Source organism: Phyllopteryx taeniolatus, chromosome 14, assembly GCF_024500385.1.
Source record: "Phyllopteryx taeniolatus isolate TA_2022b chromosome 14, UOR_Ptae_1.2, whole genome shotgun sequence".
NCBI classification, from domain to species: domain Eukaryota; kingdom Metazoa; phylum Chordata; class Actinopteri; order Syngnathiformes; family Syngnathidae; genus Phyllopteryx; species Phyllopteryx taeniolatus.
In genome coordinates, this window is record NC_084515.1 from 23,292,445 (window position 1) to 23,316,196 (window position 23,752).

Genomic DNA, 23,752 nt, shown 5'->3' on the forward strand with positions numbered 1-23,752 from the left:
GGCACTCCATCGCCCATATTTACATTGACGTTGACGAATATATTTACAAGGTAATGTTGGGTTAGGTTGTCTTTGAGTACCATAATTTCTCGTGTATAATGCGCACCCATGTATAATACGCAGCCCCAAAGTTGACCTCAAAATTCTGGAAAATCCTTCTACCTATGTGTAATGCATTTTTACAATGCATGATTTTGCTTCTACCCAGATGATCAAAACATGAAGTATTATCTGTATTGTTAGTTTTTTCAAATAATTATTCTGAAGTTAAGCATTTTTTTTGAACAAGTAATACTTTCTTTTTATTTACTTACAATGTTACATGTAACAAACTATATTAGCAACCAACCAGATTTAAAATTTGTCCTCATTGGGCCAGATCACTGGCAACACAACAAAACATTTCTGTAGCAATCTGTGTATGTTAAAGGTCCCATATTATGGCTATTTAGACCTCCATAGAGCGTCTCTCTAACATGGACTTAGTATAAAAGTGTCAATTTCACTTTAAAAAAAAAACACCTCCCAGCTCCCAGCTAGGTGTATATGGGGATCATTTTAAAAAAATTGAACTTTTAAAAAACAAATATGAAAAATATTCTTGCGCACACATATCCTAAATTGCACAAAATGTAGGTGTGAATGGAGGTTTGTCTTTGTGTCAGTCATTCCGCTTACATGCACGCATAACCATTTAGTGACACTATGAATCTAAATGTGAATGGTTGTCTGTCTCTGAATTGGTCTTGTGATTGACTGGTGACCCAGCCTGGATGTAGCGTGCGTGCCTTTCGCCTAAAGTTAGCTGACAATAAGCTTTAGCACCCTGCAACAATGAACAGGATAAGCGTTACAATTGGTGGATGACCGACAATGACCTGAATCTCGCGATATGTGTGTACATACTGATTTGAATGTGTTCACTCTGTGACTGACAGATGATTGGTCTGTAGTGAACCCTGCCTCTCACCCTATTTCTACTGGGATATCCATCCTCACTAGGGTCGCGGGGGTGCTGGAGCCTATCCCAGCTGTCATCGGGCAGGAGGCGGGGTACACCCTGAACTGGTTGGCAGCCAATCGCAGGGCACATACAAACAAACGACCATTCGCACACACAGTCATGCCTACGGGCAATTTAGAGTCTCCAATTGAGGCATGTTTTTGGGATGTGGGAGAAAGCCGGAGTGCCTGGAGAAAACCCATGCAGTCACGGGGAGAACATCCAAACTCCACACAGTCGTCCACCGTGCCGCCTCAACTGGGATAGGTTGAACCAAAAAAGAACACCACTCAAGACAGCACTCTGGGTGAGTATATAGGAATAAAACCACAATGTTCTTTAATTTCCCAATGGGGTGTATATATTATATCCATCTATTCAGGGTGTAAGATTGTAAAAAAAAAAAAAAAGACAAAACTGTATGTATCCGGAGTGACCCAATCGAATGCATTGGAAGTAAATAGTGACAACCCTCAGAGAACAACAGTTGTATCAGAAATCATCTCTGTATGTCAAGATTAAACATTTTACTTTACAGTATCAGCTATTCACTTGCATCTTGATCCCTACATGTAATATGCTGAGGCCTAGAAAATATTTGGTAAAGTGAAAACACAAAAAAAATAAAAACCGGCATAAAAACAATTGTGATGTAGACAGGCATTATGTAACATTTGCACACACACAAACACAAAATGCTTATAGCTATAGCATCTAAGAGTCAGCGACATACTTGACACCGGTGCCAAAGGAATAACACAGCACTACCTGAACCCAAATGAATCCACTCATATCCTGTGGTCATATTACTCAAACAAGGTTTTGGATACTAACCATACATGGGTGGCTTCCTGTTGTTTATTCAAAGAAAGGTGATTTTCAATGCATATAGCTACATCTAATATCTCACTATACTAAGGCAAGCAAGGGAAGAGTATCATTGTGAGTGACAGCTCCAAACAGGCTGAGTTCTGGCACATTCATAAAAATACACTGCACAGCTCTGAAACGAGTCAAAGGTGTGCTAATAGATTAGAAATGGAAGACCTATCTCATAAAACAGAAAATCAAAACACAATGTAATGCAGCAACTTGCTTCATTTACCGTTCTAATTTAACAGCAGAAGACACAGGACAAACTTAAATACTGTATTTACCACGACTGGATTTGTGGTATTAACTGTCAGCCTAAGAGCATTATCGGTAAGAATTCTTTGTTAATGGGGGATTAGCAACATAGCCCACAGACAACAAAAGTGATTAGGACAATGCTAATGGTAGGGATTGTTATTGGATTACTAGGAACACTTTAATAGACGTTAATCATATTCGTCATCAAACCTTATGGTGTATTTTTGTTTGGTCATTTGCAATTATTATGTGTTCCAACTACAGGGGGGATCACATTCCTCAGCCTCCCTGATAAGGTCTATTCAGGGGTGCTGGAGAGGAGGGGCCATCGGGAAGTCGAATCTCAGATTCAGGAGGATCAGTGTGGTTTTCATCGTTCGGTACCCCATTTACCGGTCGATTTACGGGTTTCCACCGCAGGGGGTCCGGGCTTTCCCTTAGAGATAGGGTGAGAAGCTCGGTCATCCGGGAGGATCTCAGTGTAGAGCCGCTGCTCCTCTGCATTGAGAGGAGCCAGATGAGGTGGCTGGGGCATCTGATTCGGATGCCCTGGTGAGGTGTACCGGGCACGTCCCACCGGGAGGAGACCCCGGGGATGACCCAGGACACGCTGGAGAGACTACATCTCCTGGCTTGCCTGAGAACGCCTCGGGATCCCCCTGGAAGAGCTCGATGAAGTGGCTGGGGAGAGGGAAGTATGGGCGTCCCTGCGAAAACTACTGCCACTGCGACCCGAACTCGGATAAGCGGTAGAAAATGGATGGATGGATGAATTATTATGTGAAAATGAATTTTTGATCGTACAATGTAGCAGTGTCACATTCCTGCTTTTTGAGCCTGTTTGTCCTGCTGCTTGCTGGTTTCCTCAGTCTCCGTGGTGATTGCTGATTCCAGCGACTCACCTCCTGCTGGTTTTAATCAGCAGAGTATTTAAACACTGTTATTGCAGGACAATGCCGGAGTATTGCACACTGTTTGCTTATTCCTTGCCTCTATTGCCTTCCTAGTTTATTATTGTGTACCTGGTTTTTCATTTTTTTTATGCTGATTCACTGTTTTACCTGAGTTGTGCTACCTTGCATTTATTATTATTTTTAAACATTTTAAACACAAACGTTTGGCTGCTTGGTCATACAGAATGGAGGATCTGTATATTTTTTTATGCTAAAACAGTATTTTTGTGAAACAAGGGAGTTTTATATACTCCCTTTAATGTTATTTGGATTATGATGGATTTTTATTAGAAAATGCAGTTGAACAGAATGAGGTTTGCGAGAGGACAGACAGAGAGAAAGGATACAAAAATAAACTCAATAAAGACAGGACAGTAAAAAACCTTACATTGGAGTCAATTCTAACCTGGACAGTAGTGCTACACTCTGTGAGGAAGTGATGCAATGAACAGAGAATAGGACAGGGCAGGACAGAACAGGCCAGGGTTAGTGAGCAGTAGTGAGTAGTGTGGTGAGAGTGGCTATGTAATAGCTAAATACCTGTAGAAACTGAGTGCAAGTGTGAGGACAGTCCAGGAAGTTTACCAAGTCATAAGAGTCGTGTATAGTGACTGGTGCCACAGCGAGCAACTAAGTCCTATGGGCGTGTGTCTGTGTACACATGCTAGTGAATCGACATCACCACTAAAGCACAATAATCATCAAGGGTGTCCTGGAGTTGCTGCGCAGGCAAGGTGAGGACCCCGCCGCACTCATCCAAGAGGGAAGGGTTGGCCAGGATGCCCACCCAGGCTGAAAGGACAACACCTACGTCCAGGAACCCAGGGTGAATGCCAGCTCACTGAAGCCCTGACCAGCCACCAGGAGGTTAGCGCAGTGACCCACCCCCGCCTCCCCGACCAAACAGCACCGACATGCTGAATTCCAGTCCGCTAGCGGAATCCCCTTGACTGCAGGCACTAGCCCCCAGAGAAACCCTGACTAGAGTATGTGCATATCCAAAAGTGTTGAGTGTGAAATTTTTACAATGGCACAGCGGGATGACCACAGAGCTGAGCCAATAGGCGAACTTCTCGATTTATTGGTCGATCTACGTTCCTACCCTCACCTATGGTCACGAGCTGTGGGTCATGAACGAAAGAACAAGATCCCGGATACAAGCAGCCAAAACGACCTTCCTTCACACGTCCGAGAGGGGCTCAGAGTTGAGCCGCTGGTCCTCCGCATTGAGAGGAGCCAGATGTGGTTGGCCCGTGTATTTGATTAGGATGCCTCCTGGAGGCCTCCCTGGTGAGGTGTTCCGGGCAGGTCCCACCGGGAAGAGGCCGCGGGGACGACCCGGGACACGCTGGAGAAACTATGTTTTTTGGCTGGCCTGGGAGCGCCTTGGGATCCCCCCAGAAGAGCTGGATGAAATGGCTGAGGAGAGGGAAGACTGGGCTTCGACCCTACTCCAGATTAGCAGAAGAAAATGGCTGGATGGAACAATGGAGTGCTCAATTCCTCTTTGTTCCCATGTGCTAAAATGAAGGCTTTGCATGTTGCTTCATTTTGCACTCTGACCTGTTGTACAGGCACCTCGTTTTTCATTCCCTCACATCCCCCATATGCCACAATGACAACATTTTAGTCGTTTCTCATTTTTACGCCGTATTTATTCATGATCCTCCCCACACCTTGCACAAGTTCTCTTTCCTTGCATGTTAGTGCTGTGTGACTGAATCTCTCTGCACATATTCCCCCACAGAGTATGTCATGTATCCTAGCGATTTTTTTTGGGAAGCTTCCCTTAAAACATCAACAGAAAGTTCCTACTATTTATTTTCTCCCCATCTCTCATTACTTTGCGTCTCCTTGGCTCCCTTAACATTCCTGCTCTCTCTTTTTTTTCATCCATTGAAACCTCCTCTGGTATTCCCCAGACCTTTATTCCACTTACCCCCTATAGCCACCATTACTCACACTCATTACTTTACAGTATATCGTCCTACCTCTTTCATCCTGCATGTTTTCTCCCTTTTCTCTGTATCTTTACAAATTAGTTCCCGTCCCTTAACACTTTCAGAACATTTTTATCTGTCACTTGATTTTTTCAAGATGGAAGTAAGTTTAACCACTCAGAAATGAGTCCTTTGTCATTGTTCAATCGTTCCTCAAATTCTTTTGTTTTTAGTACCAATTAACTCAAATGGATTCCCTGTTTTTGTCTTTGTATGAACACTTTTGCCTTGAGGCAGTTCATAGTGTTCAATGCCGCCTGTTCAATGACAATTGCCGTCTTATTCTGCAACCTTATAAAAGTTAAGTGTTCATTGTGCGAATGAACTTTAAATACTCAATATGATATCAAAATGTCTGATTAACGGGAAGACACCTTCCATCATTATAAGCACCTCTGGAATCTTTATTTTTGCTTACAGCTTCACTTTGCAGCTCATGGTGCTCTGGGTTGTCTGATCCCTCTGAAAGCCTCAGTAAACACTTAACATGGCAGTGGGGAAAATTCTATAAATGGACCCCTGCTTAGTGTGACATATATTAAAATGGCTCGCTAATATGCAGAAGACTTAATTAACTCTAGTCAGGACGTTAGAACGCACTGGTCCCTTTCAGAGTGCAAAGGATCATCACACAGATGATGAAGAAGCGCCCTCATTAGCCACCATGACCATGAGAAAGACCAAATGAGGCTCTGGTTATTGGAATGTGCTGCAGTGCATTCTGGGACATATTAGAGGGTCAAAAAGGCAACTAAGGCATGAGATATGGCTGCCCAGGCAAGATGCCTGGAAACTCAGAGACGTCTATTAAGTTCTGTATACAGTATACTTTCATCTTAAGAACATTACAAAGACTGAAATTGTCATCATTTTCTTTAACTCACTCTTCACCATTCTTTCTATGAAGCCACAAATTATGACCATTAAAAAGCATGGCGCCACGGTGAAAGACTGGTTAGCACATTTGCTTCACATTTCTGAGGACCTGGGTTCCAATCCGGTGTGGAGTTTGCACGTTCTCCCCGCGCCTGCATGGGTTTTCTCTGGGTACTCTGATTTCCTCCCACATACCTGAAACATGCATGGTATGTTAATTGAAAACTCTTAATCACTACTGTCAAACTCAAGGCCCGGGGCCCACATCTGGCCCGCCACAACATATGTGGTCCGCGAAAGCAAATTATTGTCATCAAGAATCAACTATGATTCTAGCTAAAATCTGTACCAACATTTCAGATTGTTGTATGTAATAATAACATTGAGATTATATAATACAAACATTTTTTTGTTACCAAGCCCATTTTTTTTTACAGTAACTTTATCAATAGTTGAACAAACCATCATTCTTGAGTTCTGTTTTCAAATAGTTATCCATCAAGTTGTTGTGTGGACCGGGCCAGACAAAGAATAGCACAAATTTGCGGATAACTGATGCCGATTATAATTGCATTTAAAAAAAAAAGAAAAATTAAAACATTTTAAAGAAATTTAAAAAAAGAAAAATCAGTGATCAGGTGAATCTGCACTTGGCAAACCATAAGTATGTGGGGGTCCACTGATTTATAATAAGGCATTGAATCATATATATGGTTTCAAAGTCATAGCGGTCCTCTCAGAGGAATTGTACCAACGTGGCCCGTGACAAAAACGGGTTTGACAGCCCTGCGTCGAAATTGCCCGTAGCTGTGAATGGTTGATTGTTTATATGTGCCCTGCGATATAGGATAGTAGGAACTATATTGAAATGTGATTTTACTAACTTACTGAGGCAGTTGAGTGCTCAAAGTGTCTATAAAAAAAAGATAAAGTTCTATATTATTTTGAGGCTGGCATAGAAATTGACAGAATGTTCTCCCAAGAATGATGATGTGGGTTGTCTCATCTGAATATACAAGCGCAGAGGACTGAGAGAAGTCAAATATGAGTGAAGGATAAAACAACATCAAATTACAGTTATTTTACATTCAGATGAGCCCAGAAGGCCAAAGACTTGGCCTGCCCTGCGCTGTGTTAATATGTGAGATATTACCTGAACGAAGATGGGGCTCCACTTGTTAAAAAATCTTTTTCTACAGTCTTCATCTGATTTGATTATTTCTTAGTGTGAAGTTTTTCTTTACTACTCACTCTGCTTTCAAGTCTTACCATCAAAGTATGTTGCTACTGCAGCTAAGCTGGTCTCTGTTCATCACGTTATTGAGGTGGTATTGAATTTATATTCTGGGATCGTCAAGTGTTTTACAGAGAAGAGTTAGGGAGAGCTCTGTCTGTCCCCTGTGTTCCTGCATGTTGTGTCTTTTACGGCTCAGTGATGAAGCTACAAGATACCGGTAGCTTTATTCATCTGTTATACAATGCAATGTCAGACAGGGGGGGACCTCTTGGAACCTGCATATGTATTCATGCTGCGTACATGTTATGTGTATTTATACTGATCAGACACCTTTTTACAGTAGCACTGGGAAGGCTGTTCAAACATTCTGTGCAGAGTTGTTTGCTCCGGTGGCTCATGTCGCTCTGTGTGAGCTCAGCAAGTTCCTGAAAAATGGCTGTTCAGATGGGATGTGAAGTAATCTATTTAGAGATCAGTGACCCATCCATCCATTTTCTGAGCTGCTTTTCCTCACAAGGGTCGCGGGCGTGCTGTAGCCTATCCCAGCTATCTTCGGGCAGGAGGCGGGGTACCCCCTGAACTGGTTGCCAGCCAATCGCAGCGCACACATAAATAAATAACCACTCGCACTCACATTCACACCTAAGGGCAATTTAGAGTCTTCAATTAACCTAGCATGCATGTTTTTGGGATGTAGGAGGAAAACGGAGTGCCCGGAGAAAACCCACGCAGGCACGGGGAGAACATGCAAACTACACAGAGGCGGGGCCGGGATTTTAACCCTGGTCCTCATAATTGTAAGGCAGACGCTCTAACCAGTCGTGCACCGTGCCGCCAGATCAGTAACATGAATTTGTAAATTGTAAGGCGTGTGTTTGTTCTATCTAAACCATGATGTTTTTAATGCAATAATAATCCAGTGAACCACTGGTATTCACAGGCAATAATAATTGACACTCTCCTAAAAGTGATAATAGTAGCCTATAATAATTAGTAAGTAATAGTTTAATCCATAAACATTGCTGTACCCTCCAAAATATAGTCAACAACTTACAGCTAGCCACACAGATACACAACGTACAGTACCGTTACGTACGAGTCAACAATTCTAAAGACGATGATCAAGAATTATGAAGTGGTGCAGTCAGCGTAAAATAATGAACATTTAATTCTACAGCACTTCTTTCGACACTCCATGGCCCCTCCCTCCCGCCCGCTTCTGTGCAGGGAAAGTCCACGGCTTTGTAGGCTGTTGGCTGTGCAAAATGGTCAGCGCTTTCATTTTTTTAACTTCTGGATATACACAGTGATAACACGAACTGTCGGTCGTAGATAGGTTTAGCAACATTCCGCACAGATTATGGATGCCACGGGTTATGATGCCGTATTAACTCCTAGTTTAGGGACACTCTCGCGAGCCAACGTAGACGACACTGCCATTTCATCTATTCACTCCCGACACAATATGTTTTACTTTTCATGTTCTGTATTGATTGTTGTAGGAAATTTAAATTACGGCACAATGTAATGCGCACTTGTTTACCTTGAGCTCTAAGGTGCTATTTCATTTCATCATTTCAGGTTTGCGCTCAACTTAAGAGAGCTACTAAAGTCTGTCACTTAGTGAGTCAGGTATTTGTTTTTATGGCATGCAATGCATTTTGGTAATGGCACTGTTAATGTTAATATTTTTATTACAAAAAGGCATACAGCAAACAGGATGAAGGTATGGCCATGCAAGTGTTTAATCCATCTCGTATTTATTTCCTTGTCCTGAATAGTTTGTCACATTGCTAACTTTTATCGATTCATTACCAGTTTTGTGAGGAAGTACGGGAGGCTGACGTTGTTGTGAGTGAGTGAAGAGAACAGGGGTGATTCGCCACCGTTGTGCAAGTTTCCTTTTCTCCATCAGATGCTCATTGAAGAAGGAAGGTAGGAGAGCACGTAGCTGACGCACTGCAGGCCGTGATAAGAGAAAATAAAGTGGCGGGTTCCAGCATGTTGCAAGACACACCAACAATATGGCGGTCAAAGATGACACTTCCCATAGGAGGGACACATTTGTCTTCTTTTCAACACTTGGCCCAGATGTTGTGACTAACAAATATGATGGAGATAAAGTTGAGGAAAACCTATGGGCAAATCTGCTATAGGGCGAAGCTACAGAATAAATATAAGGAGACATAACGTTAACAAACTCAAGTGCATAGTATGGCAACCAGCTTATAGCAAAAACTAGAGTTGAAGTAGTTAGTAGAGCAGTAGCCTTTTTGTTCCGCCTGTGTGCAGCTAAAGACCCCCTGTAGCAATGGAGGTGGGAGATGATAAGGCCACAGTTGACGGCAATACAAAGGAGAGGGCCAATATAATAAACGAGGAAGGCCGGGACCAGAAAGAACAGCCACTCGTCTCGGCCTACTGACCATGTGCAACCACCGTTGAAGTTGATGTAGGTGACCTTGGGTAAAGCCGTGGCTACTGAGACAAGCCAAATAGCCACTACAATTGATAACCTGTGGACGACAATAAGAGAACATTAATGTTGGCTGTAAGAAGTAAGGGTGTTTTCACACAAACAGTTAATGAGTGTGTAAACTTGGTTTGTGCCTAGCCAGGTGTGCTTCTACAGTGAAAGCACCCTTAGTTTGATTTATAGCTATAGATTTATGCTATAGCTTCCAATCCTTTCTGACTCATGGATACTCACATATATGTCAAGTTCACAGGTCGTATTGTCCCTGAGGCAACAATATGATAGCGAAACGCAGACAAAGTAGCCAGGCTGAAAATTTCCACCCCCACTGTTATGGAAGTCATGAATCCCAGCAGGATGCAGGTGGCACCCCCAAACTGCCAGTCCTGGAAACTAGCACTCAGTAGCACACAGGGCAAGGTGAGCAGAGCACCCATGTCTGCCAGGCTCAGGTTCAGCAGCAGGATGGAGCCCGGCTTTGTGCGGCTGCGACGGTTCCTCACCAGCACCAAACACATGAGGAGGTGACCCCCCCAAGCCCCCCATGAGGGACACCAGGCTGACCAGGGGCAACACCACATTAAAGGAGATGGTGGTGTTGGTTGAGACAACACTGAAAAGGAGATTGACAATGGCAGGCATGATGAAGGTAAGGTGTTGGACCAGGTGTTCCTGTAAAGAAGCAATGGAAGAGAACATTAAAGTGGAAAAAATAGATGTGGGTTTTTTTTGTATAGTATAATTCTATTCATGGAGCATGTTTCACAGTGAGGACTCAAAAAGTGTTTCACATAGCAATAGAATCACCAAACAGATTTTACAACATTTTACATTTAATACAAGAAAAAGTCACAATGAAAAAAATAAACGCATCGAAAACAATCAGTTCTTACTGCTAGTCTCCTGCCTCAATAAATGTGTTTTCAACCGCTTTTGAAAAATGTCAACTGGAGTGGCAGCTCTTCGCTCAAAAGCCGGGGCGGACTTAGGCCCCTCGGGCAATCACAGGCCATTCCATGGGGCCCTAAGATGTCAATTCTTTTAACTATGTTTGTACCGTGACCATGAGTCCCCTGAAAGGCACCTATAAATAAAATGAATTATTATTATTATTATTAAAAAATAATTAATACACTTTCAGTCTTAATTCACATGCTTAAAAACACAAACAACTGCAACTTGAAACTTTACTATGCAAAGCAAAAGCCATGTATCAACAACACCCAGAAATGCCACCGGCTTCTCTGGGCCCGAGCTCATCTAAGATGGACTGATGCACAGTGGAAAAGTGTTCTGTGGTCCGACGAGTCCACATTTCAAATAGTTTTTGGAAATTACGGACGCCGTGTCGTCCGGGCCAAAGAGGAAAAGAACCATCCGGACTGTTCTGGACGCAAAGTTCAAAAGCCAGCATCTGTGATGCTATGGGGCTGTGTTAGTGCCAATGGGATGGGTAACTTACACATGTGTGAAGGCTCCATTAACGATGAAAGGTACATACAGGTTTTGGAGAAACATATGCTGCCATCCAAGCAACGTCTTTTCCATGGAAGCCCCTGCTTATTTCCGCAAGACAATGCCAAACCACATTCTGCACGTGTTACAACAGCATGGCTTCGTAGTAAAAGAGTGCGGGTACTAGACTGGCCTGCCTGCAGTCCAGACCTGTCTCCCATTGAAAATGTGTGGCGCATTATGAAGTGTAAAACACGACAACGGAGACCCCAGACTGTTGAACAGCTGAAGCTGTACATCAAGGAAGAATGGGAAAGAATTCCACCTACAAAGCTTCAACAATTAGTGTCCTCAGTTCCCAAACGTTTATTGAATGTTGTTAAAAGAAAAGGTGATGTAACACAGTAGTAAACATGACCCTGTCCCAGCTTTTTGGGACCGTGTTGCAGCCATAAAATTCAAAATTAATGATTATTTGCTAAAAAGAATAAAGTTGATCAGTTTGATCATGAAATATCTTGTCTTTGAAGTGTAAGTAAATATAGGTTGAACATGATTTGCAAATCATTGTATTCGGTTTTTATTTATGTTTAACACGTCCCGACTTCATTGGAATTGGGGTTGTAGATCAAGTCATGAATTCCTGGAGGGAAATAATGGCATGCCTTATTCATGCAGATAATAGTTGCACCCCTTGGCATCGAAATCTCCCGATGACTGACAGGCCCGATGAGTCAGACGTGGTCTCGCCAACCCCTCCACCAACAACCCCCTTCCTCCCCTCTCAGGAGACCTGAGCAAACCCTCAGTGACATTAACGGGGACTGCATGGCGACAGAAACAAGGCAGCTCACCTCAATGGGCACATTTCGAAGACAGTGGGAGGAAGCTTGTTTGTTCCTAAGGAATAAATATACACGCATAGAAACGAAGGGGACATTTTTTTTAGTTACATCCAGAAAATTGACCTGCATGAACAGTAAACTAAAAAAAAACCTCAAACCTCTACGTTTGTGGGAGTTGTTGAATAAATGTCGGCACATTTGTATCTGAGCGCACTCCAGCCTACCGTGGCCTGTTTCCCACCAGTCAAATACATAAACAAGACCGCACTAATAATTTGTTACTCACGTTACCACAGGCTTTATGCATCCATAGAGCTTAATATGGCACTAGTGAGTCTACACAGCCCTCATTTCTTACCATCTCAACAATGTTGCTTTGGGGTATGGTGAGGAAATTCATGTATAGATTGTGAGCGTTTTTATTTTACACTAAGAAATACTGTGCACAGTGTCTTGTTTTATGGTAAAATATTTGTATTTCAATGGTATAAAAGCTATTGCAAATGAATTCTATTTATTCCCCAGAGATGTTCTACCTCTCCCTCCCCTGTCCCCTGCTCACCAGACTTCACAATGCATTTATTTTATCCGTGGCTGCACGTTATCGTGCGACTACATCATGACACCGCATTAGTGGAACTTGACTGTCTGCCTGGCTTGTTTTGCTAAGACAAGACGGCAGCAATCATGAATAACTGGACGAACGATCGCATTATCGATTATGTTGAGTGCATGTGCTAAAGTATGAGCAAGCGCACCGTGCCGGAGTCTTCCAAGTGTGTTGGGTGCCATGTATTTATGTGCTTGAAGATGAAATGCAGTAAACACAACATTCAAGCATAACATTCAACTACAAAGTGAGTAAATATAATAGTATTTCTATTGGCTCCGAAGGCTTGCTGTCAGCTAATCTAAATGTTAAAATGACTAGTGTAGTAGTGGGATGCATGACTCCCACGTTTGTCAAAATCTGATCAAGCGTCTCTGTGTGTTGTGCGGGGCACAGATGGACAAGCAAATGAACAAACGATTGTTTATTTCGTCACCCATCTGTGCCTCTCCTGCAGCCACTCGCTCAATTCCAAGCACCCTGTGTCTTCATGTACCTTTCATTTTGCGAATGTGGACTTGGCGTGCAGGCGGAGGTCAGCAAGGAAGGCAGAGTCACAGTTAGGGAGGAACTATTAACTACTAACTATTCAAGCATTTTTAGTATACATAAGGGCAATATTATATTAAAAACTAACATAAAAGGTCATTGTCGGCAGTTGTAAATGTGTGATGTGTGATGTGAGGGCAGGGAAAAGGTTTAGGTCTATTTTGTCATCTGACACGATTAAAATGGACTTTGTCATTTTTGGCTCGTCAAACAAACGTTATTCTCGAATGAAAGTTATTTTTAAACAATCCTGACAGCAACCCACCCACCTAAAAACAGACCAGTAAAAAGTCCATCTCTACACATCCTACAACAAATTGTCATCTGGTGTGAAGGAATCTTGATTATTTTTGTTTTATGTGGCTGCTAAATCTAGGCTAAATGCTGAGTGTACGAGTTTTGGCTTGTGTTTAGGGCCTTTTGGGAAAAGAGGAGCAGAGACAGTCAGGAACACGACGGATGCAATGCTATGAGAGACAGTTAACGTTCAACTCTCAGTCCGACACTCCTAACCTCTCTCTCCTACCATCCTACCAGTTTCTACCATCGCCATGTCATCAGCGGCCCTGAACGATCAGAGATGGACGTGAAGTTTGTGATTTTTGATTCAAATAAATCCTAACCCAATTTCAAACCATTCATCTACAGTCCACTTTTATGTCCTGTTCCTTTTTCTTGAGTTTCTCTTTTGTACATTACTGATTGGATTAAGATAGATTTTTGCCATATTACTCTTTTAAAATCATCATACAAAAGTTGAAATCATAATAACAATAATTATGCATACCACTTATATAGCACTTTTCAAGTCACTCAAAGATGCTTTACAATTGGACACATTATTCATTCACTCCAGAGTGCACAAATCTAATCAAAGCAGACATGAAACTGCAATTTAGTTCCCTAAGAAAAAAAAAAAAATCAGTGTAGATGTTTGTTTTTTCCCCCGAATGACACACACTCCATGGTACACATGAATTGTCGAAGGACATCAAATAATGTACCAAAAATGATTCATTTAAAAGGACAATGGAATGATAATCAGTGCTCATTTGACTGTTAGGTATTGATTTGACAATATTTTGTAGGTGTAATTTGCCATCGTGTAGAAATGCACTGAGAGCAGTGTTCAGTGTTTAACATTTCATTATTGCTTTTAAAGATAGAATTTAGACACGGTTCTTGTATCAGGTGGTATTAGATTGTGCCCGTGTGCTGTAAGTAGTGAAAGAGGTTTGTGATGCCAAGACAAGAAACACGCAATAGAAAAGTCGAACCTGACGCCAGTCAAGTCATTTTGGAGTCCAGCGATGGACTGAGCCAAAATGTAGATGAAAAAAGGAGGGCAGAACCACAGGAAGGAAGAAAAAATTCATGTTTAAAGTTTGCGCCTCACTTACTGTGCACAGCGATCTGCTCCAAGTAATAGCTGTCAGCTCACCCTCACTTGATGTGATGGATGAAGAGGGGAAAACCTGTGCTCCTCCTCTTTATTTGCCAAGCTGCTCTTTGGCCATACATACACTGCTCTCGCCTTCTACCTTGGGGTTGAAGACTTGGGCTTTGAACCTCCTCTTAGCCAGATATTGACATTCTGTACTGCCTGTCAACGTATCTGTTATCTGACCACTTTGCAAAGAAAATAAACTGCAGGTTATTTTGTCTTCAAAGGTTTGCTTTCGGTATTCTCCATATCTGAACGAGTAAAATTGACATATTCTTTCATATATAGTCATATATCCTGTTGACAGATGTTGTGTTGTGTTATAGGCACAGAGCATTCAGTTGAAGGCTACCTTTTCATCTTTTTAGAGGGACAGTGCGCAATAAGTCACCCCACAGCCAATAAATCTCTCGCATTGGCCATTCTTAAGGTTGGTATGGCATTGTCTTTTCTCCAAGCCGTAGAGTTGACACCTCCATTTCAAGAGCTCTCCATCAAAAGTCCTCCCTTGATCGCTGTGAATGAATTTGGCCACACTGTAGGTATAGAAGCACTTCTTTGTCAGCACACATGCTACTGTAGTGACTCACTGATCGAGTGTTGGATAGGCATGGACAAATTTAGAAATGACATCAGGGATGACCAGCAAATCCTCTTGTTGACATTGATGGCAACGACCTCAAGCGGTTTTGAGGAAACCAAAAACCCCTCTAAAGGTGCAAACCTTTGGTTAGCCAGGATGCAGCATTGGCATTTCTGACTCTACTACTTGATATCTCACCGCATAAGTGACCAAAAACACCTTTGTTTCACAAGGTTTGTGGAGTGTTCAATGCCTCGATAGCCCTGGTCATCATGAAAAACCTCAGGCTGCACACACTGGGGCAGGAGAATTTGTGTGTGTCTGTGTCTACTATGGGATGTGGTACGGAACAGTGCCTTGATACATGCTACCACATCAACTTCTTGGAGCATTTAAGTATTTTAATATGTGCCAATCCCCCTGGGTACAAAACCTTGACACTAATAGGCTTACTTAAAAGGAAAAGCAAATAAATAAAACTGAAGGTAAAAGCTGATAGTAAATGCAGTGCAACCTCATCTTCCTCAATTCAAACACCCCTAAGCCTGAATAATTTTATGTTGATAAAAATTTTGGCAAAAGATTTGCCTTGGAATTTGAATTACCGTCATGTCCCATATTATCTTTAGTATGTATAAAATGGTGAGTCACACTATACTCTGAGAAACACTCTGGAAATATAGATTTTGTTCTAATCGTGACCTTTTCCCTCCTAATTTGTCTTTGACAAGCGTAATTGGTGGTTCTTGCATATGTGAATCCGGGGTGTACCATGCCTTTCACCCTGGGTATTAGTCTCCAGTGCACCAGTGACCCTCATAAGTGGTACAGAAAAAGGATGGACGGATGTTTCATGCAGAATCAAGAGCCATGACGTTACTGAGTCGCTTGGAAGGCTAGAGGCTGTTACAGCAGCAAATCAGCCCCGTTTCCCCTCCTAAATACTTGACAAAGTTGTGGATACGTCTTCATTATATAACCCTCCTCTCTGCTTTTGGGCACCTCAGTCAGCCATGCAGCCCTAGGTATGCGTCGTCTGCAAAATGTCTCATCTATCACACCCACTCAATCTCACTCTGACTCAGCTTCACTATCACTGCTCGATCTAACCACACCTCCTCACTTTGAAAAGATGGGAACAAGCTGAATAGATGGCTTTTACGAATTGGAGAGGAGAAATAAAAGCAGCAGCCCGGATGGAGCTGGAGGAATCTTGTCAAGTGTCTGCTGCTTGGTTGCGTCATATCCCCCCTTTTTAAGTGTGAATAGAGGTATGCCAGGGGGGTTATTTTAAAAGAACAGTTAGCTAAGAATGTCTTGGGCATGAAAAGAGTGTTAGATCGATTGATGAGGCTGAAAGTTGAAACTGAGGATGTTATGTATAATGTAATTAGTGCCTATTCCCCACAGGTCGGATGTGACCTCGAGGTGAAAGAGAAATTCTGGAAGGAGCTAGACGAAGTCGTCCTGAGTATCGCAGACAGAGAGAGTCGTGAGAAGAAGTGGGACATTGAGAGGACTGAGTGGAAGAGAAAGGAAAACATGGAGATGCGACGTAGGGCAAAGGTAGAGGTGGCAAAGGCCAAACAAGAGGCATATGATGACAGCTATGGGAAATTTAGAGTCTTCAATTAACCTACCACACATGTTTTTGGGATGTGCGAGGCAAAACCGGAGTACCCGGAGAAAACCCATGCAGGCACGGGGAGAACATGCAAACTCCACACAGGCTGGGCCGGGATTTGAACCCCGGTCCTCAGAACTGTGAGGCAGATGTGCTAACCAGTCGGTCACCGTGCCGCCTTGTAAAGTCCTAATTTAGGTAAATACAATGTTTGAGAAACAGTTCTTAGTAATGTAAAAACAATAAATGAAAAACAAAGTACGGTGGTAACTGAGCGCGCCTTTTTGTGCCACGTGACGTACTTTTATGCTGCTACGTATGCTAGTTCTTCGAGGGATCTTTAAAATCGCATATCAGGACAATGGGATACCGAGCATCCCCTGGAATCCTACAGTGGTTGTATATTCACATCTCGGGATGTACCCTAACCCTGCTTTCAACTTCTCCGCAACTTCATCCCAGGCCCGGCCGGTTTGTGTGTTCCTCTGGCTTTATTCAGATTCATGGTGCTGTTTTTTTTTTTTGTTTTTTTTAACAAACCTCTAAAGAACAGCTGTACCTGTATTATTTGGTGACTTGTGAAGGCAATTGGTTGGCACTTATATTTAGGAGTATCAGAGTAAAGGGGGCAGAATTCTTTTGCATTTTTTTTTGTTTTGCAGATTTGTACTGGTAAAAATAATTGCGTTTTCAACTATGCACCTCTTTGTGTCGGTCTGGCACATGAAATCCCAATAAAATACATTTAAGTTTGCAGTTGTAACGTGACAAAATGTGGAAAAAATAAATGTTACGTTAAGGGCAATTCCACAATTCAGCATCATGTCCAGGTTCATAACTGCCTGCACATCAGCCTGCATTGTACAGGAATGTTAATTAACAATCCTCCTCTACTGGCAATCCAAATAATAAGACAGACAGCAGTTAGACTATGTTTCATCACCTCCGTGTTGTATTGATTGCATCACTAATACCAATAATATCTTTGAAAGGAGTTTGGACGGATGACATGACACATGCGTTTGCTTTTAAAGTCTTTCTGTAGTGTCGCGGCGTCGTGTGACTTCAGCAGACTTTGATGTGCACGGCTGGCTGGCACCATTTTTGTACAATTTCAATCGATGACACCCTAATAAATCGGCGATTTTTCAGCGTATGAAATTAGCGATTAAACAATTTTAGGGTGCTAGCTGTTGTGTTCATGTGAGAGTACAAGTGCAATGGTATATGATTGCTCGTCTGAGCGATTGATGAGAACGCCTTGAGTGGTGTTTGGAAACTCCAAAAATGTGCCTTTTTTTTTCTTCCCCTGAAAAGTTGTCAATTTGGAGGTGGGGGGATTCCACCCAACAGTGACGATATTCTGCCAATTTATTGTATATTACATTCTTTTGTCCACACTGGCTATGCAGTGTCTCCAGTTGTTGTTTTATTTTAAAATTTCCTTAAAAGTTGCCTTTCTGGAGGTGGGGGGATTCTGGCCGACAGCGACAATATGCAGCGAATTTGGTCTCCACTTCTGCCACTGACATCACACCAAGACATAGGGGGCATGCCGATTTTGGTGATGAAAACGGGGCGTTCCAAGTGCAATTAGTTATTCACCAATTGCTCCAAAACAGATCGATATTATTGGAAAAGACTGGCAGTTTCATTTTCTTGAGCAAAAAATACATAAAATCAACTTGTTAGTGAAATATGGACCATTTGGACCCTGTAGACCCCCATTCTTCAAGATTTGGTGTGTAGTTTAGATGAGAGGACCTGGCTTTGCTGAAGCTAATGTTTTTTTTTGTTTTTGTTTTGTTTTTTTAAATGAGTGTGGTCAGTGACCACAGATTCTCCGTAGGCCTTACCACAGTACAAGACTCAATTAATAGTTATTTCTTAACATTCCAAGTGAAATTCGTGTTCACATGCTGCACTTTTTTTTTTTTTTGTGGTCTCTCAATGGGAACACAGGTGCACGAAGGCTCCTATCAACTCATTACCACCCTGCCACTGTTGACACAGCAGTCAAGTGGCTTACTGTTGACCCATCTGCCAGCGCTGCGCACACAAAAAACATCAGCACGCATGCACAGTGACGGAACACACTTTTACGAGGGTAGACATGGTGCGGAGACAGGAGAGCTTGTAAAAGTGTGCACGCTCTCGTCTTGTGTGTGTCAGTGTGGCTTCTTCCGGAAGTGCACATGCACAGTACACTGATGGTGTACTGTGATGAAACTGGGCATATGGTGCGGTGTTAAGTGTGGAAAACTACAAATCCAGCATTAAGCCTTCAGCGTGACATCTCTCCTCTTTATCAACTCTCCCAATGTGAGCGATCAGGTGACATGCCATTGTCTCAATTCTCATTATTTGTAAAAGCTGACATACGGTCTAGAGCCCGACTCATCGGTTTTCGAGGCAGACCTGGAAACGTCCAACAGGGCCTAATCTCCAGTTTACGTGCAAGAGAAAAATTATTAATGGGCACACAATTAAGCAATCATCCCCCTCATTAGCAAGTCTTCTCTAGATCTGCTGGCCCACACTCCCAAGGCGACCATCTTCCAATGAGCTCAGCTGCAAATAAACACCAGAACAGACTGCGATGCTCATGCATATTCTTAGTTCATTACAGAAGTGCGAGAAGCACCGAGACACTACTGCCCTCTGCTGTTCTGGCACCATAACAGTCCTTCACGATTTGCATTAAAAGAATTACATGTTTAGGGCCTTACACGTGTTTTAAAAAGGAAGTGGTCACATGCTAAATAGTGCATGATGCATAGTCAATAACGGTGCCATTTTTAAGTAGAAAAAAAGCTTTAGGACATAGATTAGATTTGTAAATGTGAACGAAGACTTGAGAAACCTCATTTGTGTAAAGTAATTTTTATTTATTCTGGGTAACAGATGCATTTTTAGAAAAAAAAATACGCATTTTCCCGCTAGTAAATTCAGATTAAAAGGATAACTGATTATCCAACTGATTTAAATACCTTTGAAGAGATGACTGCATTAGTGCATTAAACAAATTTCTAAACTATTTGCATACACTAACACGTACTGATAACACGAAATGATAAATTATCACTAAAGAGAAAAATCATGATTGTTCACCAGTAGATTTACCACAAAGGTTAGTGCAGATTTATATTAAATATGTACATCTCCATTTGAATAAATACAGTACAAACTCAATTTTTTTTAACAGATTGTCAGTGAAGAACAGGCAGGGGATGAGAAGAAAGGATACTTTGAATTCATTTAGCTTTACAGCATAAAACAACAGTTGCAGCAAATACGGGAGATACATTGAACTCTACTGTACTATTGTATAAAAACTTTTAAAATGCCCCTTAACAAGTGCACCTGCTTTAAACTAAAAACCATACAGTACATGCATACTCAGTAACAAATCACATTACAGGAATTAAAACAATGGTCAGTGCCGTTTAAAAGCTTGTCTCACTCCAGTCCTCAGCTTTCTTGTCTTGTTTTCCATGCAAACCCCGCCTGGTCCACGTGTGACGTCATAAAGCATCTTTGTTGCCAAGGTGGGGACTTTCAGAACCTAAAAAGCAAACACATTGTCGGTGTAAGATGATTAATGCGAATTAATTTGACCGCTATATGTACTGTATAATCTAAACATACATTCACAATGACAAACATTGGTTTGAATAATTCAGGCATTTCAGGACTATCACTACGACTACTATTTGATATATTTTCAACTGTCAGTGTACCTCACAATGGAGATGTACAGCAGTATAATTTTAACTTGCAGGCATGGTTGCAGTGAAAAAGAATAGCTCCGGTTTAGCTCCTAGTTACTTCATATTTCCACTGCCATAATGTTGCTAGGCAGCGTTAAAAGGGCTCAAATCATAACTGCCCTATTGGCCTAGGAAATTGGCATATGCCAATCAAGCCCACTAGGCTGACTTTCACCAATGGGCGCAAGTAATTGTATACAGTAATCCCCTGTAGTTCACCTTTTGCCGATTCAATGGATTGCATATATATATATTTTCTTTTAATTGATCAGTGTAGCGCAATTACTAACCTGCACATCTATGGTACAGTTAGCATTATTGGTACATTTTCTTTTTTTATTTTAGCAATTAGATCGGTTTGAATGACTAATATAGCAATAGCCCGCTGCATTGACCATTGTGCAAAGGGCGCCGAGACTTCAAGCAGTTGTGCTTTCAAAATGTTAATTTATGCCATCCTTTGCGACATGTTGACTTTTGTCATTCTCCAATTGATGCTAATTGATTCGCCAATTGACATTGAAAATACATAGACACTAAATTGCACATGAAAATTTTAAATTCATCAATAATACAATAAATATTTGGTCGGTACTTCATGGATTTTGTCTATTGTGGAGGTTTTCCGGAATGTAACCCCCACGATGAACGAGGGATACCTTTTTCTTTCCTTTTTTGTGACACTCAATCTGAATGACAGCATTTGGAATGGAAACAGAGATTGTGGTCAATTTTTGAGGTTCAAAATATATGTTTCCCTTCCTTATTTTACAGTATATATTTTATACTTACTATTAACCACAGATGCGAGAGGTAGAGGGCCTCTCACAGTGTAAATTTTTGTCTTTTTTATTATTATCATATTGCAACAGTCTTTATCACAGACAAGAATAAGGCAATGATAAGCTACCAAGTAAGAGTTTTATGTTTGTCTGTTTTGCATTGCCCTAGTGGCCAAACAACAAACTTCCACATGTCATATTCAGCTTTCAGTGCAAACAAGAGGGCACAAACATTGGAAATGTATAGGAAATGTAACATGACAGAGCATCACTTAGGATTTTTCACATATTCTTTAATAACAAAAATGTATGCCATCCTGTGCGACATGTCGACTTTTATCATTGTCCAATTGATGCTAATTGATTCGCCTGCAGCCTTTGCATGTGTACTTCCAGATTACTTCCAGGTTTTCGTCTTCTGTGCCCGACAGTTCAGCGTAAAAAAAAAAAGTGATGTCAAATCATCAAACATGCCTGCCAATTACTGCAGCAATGAAACATTGTATAGGAATCAGATGTTACTAAAGCACAACTGTTAAAAGTTTTGTACCCCAAGAATGCTTAAATTATCATCTATAAGAACACTTATCTAGTCAAAATTAAATCCGGGTGCCAGCTGTAATCTAACATTGTAGCTTTAGAAACAAAAAGTGTGTGAAGAATTTAGAGAAATATTATGTAAAATTGACTTTTTAATTGCTCGTATAAGCGGAACGGTTTACGACCGGTTATCACATCTGCCTCACAGTTCTGGGGACCGGGGTTCAAATCCTGGCCCCGCCTGTGTGAAGTTTGCATGTTCTCCCCGTGCCTGCGTGGGTTTCCTCCCACATCCCAAAAACGTGCATGGTAGGTTGATTGACAACTCTAAATTGCCCTTGGGTGTGAATGTGCGCGCAAATGGTTGCCTGGATGAATTGCACGTATATAAATGTTTGGGTCTCTGGAGTGTCTGCCCACCCATCAAGTGTGTGCCAGGAAAAAAAAAAAAAAACAAACGAAAAAGTAGATCTTGTGCTTTGCCTATTTCTGAAAATGTTTTTCTTGCCCATGACACAATCAGCTAGGCTGGGGAAAGGTCCAGGGGCACTTTCAAGCGGCATCAGGAGTCCAGGTACAGGACTACAGTGTCGGAAACACAATCATTCAAAGGCCCCATAATACAGAAACAGTCACATCCCCCACAGCTGTGCTGGCCCTGCTATCATGGCAAAACCAAAGTTTTGTTGCATGTGCAGATTAGCGTTAGTTCTTAATAACCGACACATTCTTGATCGCTATGTGAAGTTGTTGAAACAGTCTCCTCGAGGAATATACTTTTAGTGTCTTCATGGGCATCTTTATGAGAAGTGTTCTAAATTGTCCAAAAAATACATTTCTATCCTTTAAGTTAACTATACATGAGACAAATGGATGGATTATGTCGATGCAAGGTAAAGTATTTTGTCAATTTTGCTGTCACACGACTGTCAGGTCAAATTTTGTTGGGGAAAGGAATGACATGCAGTACATACACCTGGTCCCTGCGGGGTAGTCCAGAGATCTGTTTCTGTACTGGGGGAAATAAGGTTTTTTCACAGGGAGTCTGGGATCTGAAAACCTCTCCAGATCACAGTGACTGCCCCGCTCCATGCCTGAGGGGAAATGACATGGCACAGATAACACGGGGCATCGGGACTTAAGAGACATAGCCAAAACATGCTTTATAAAAATTCGAGCAAAAAAAGAATTCTTTAGACATTTAAAAATACATATATTTTGTGACGTATTTCACACATCCATGCATTAAACACACAAATACGCTGTGTTAATGACTTAACACGAATAGATCAGCCTGGGTGCAGTAAATGTATGTAAGTGTTGGACAAACAGTACCTGTGTCAAAAGAGTTGGACTTTCTTGTGCCACGTGACGGTGCTGGAAATCCATTGCGGCCCTCATTTTTACCTGACAGGTGCGACAAATTCCCAGGATTAATAAATTCATGCAATGTCAAGAAGAAAGGTTTTCCAAATTAGGTTGACTGGAGAAATGTACTCTCAACTTTTAGTTGTTTGTAATAACCAAATGAAACAAGTATTTTTTCTGCGTTCAAATTCATCTCAATTTTTCTTTTAATTGAACCTTTATTTATCAAGGTAGGGCAATTGGGAACAGATTCTCTTTTGCAATACCGACTGAGTTGCAGACAGCAGAATCAAAGTGAAAACGTTTCCCCCACTGGGCATCCTGCAACTGTTTCTGGTATATAATGTTCAACTCACCAACTGTGTTCTAATAGCAGAATGCACTGACAATTCCAACGTGCAATGCAAGGCTTCACGAGAACTACAGTATTGTGGTTTCATAGAAAATCAGTGGTGGGGGTAGTTGGAAGAAGACAATTGGAAAACATAAAACACATAAATATTTGT

General features: G+C 41.7%; 1 protein-coding gene across 10 annotated transcripts in view; it reads right to left on the minus strand.

The window, feature by feature from the left end:
* Nucleotides 1–19,653: 19,653 nt before the first annotated feature.
* carmil3 (capping protein regulator and myosin 1 linker 3) overlaps nt 19,654–23,752 on the minus strand; it is a 90,783-nt gene continuing 86,684 nt past the window's right edge. For 8 of the 10 annotated variants that reach the window (XM_061797792.1, XM_061797788.1, XM_061797787.1 and 5 more), the window contains 3 exons: nt 23,214–23,285; nt 22,853–22,972; nt 19,654–20,351 (listed from right to left, as the gene is read on the minus strand). In XM_061797792.1, the coding sequence (XP_061653776.1) occupies nt 20,311–20,351; nt 22,853–22,972; nt 23,214–23,285 (233 nt within the window). In that variant the 3' untranslated portion in view covers nt 19,654–20,310. The remainder of the gene's footprint in view (nt 20,352–22,852; nt 22,973–23,213; nt 23,286–23,752) is intronic. The other 2 variants (XM_061797790.1, XM_061797791.1) reach the window with 2 other exon arrangements.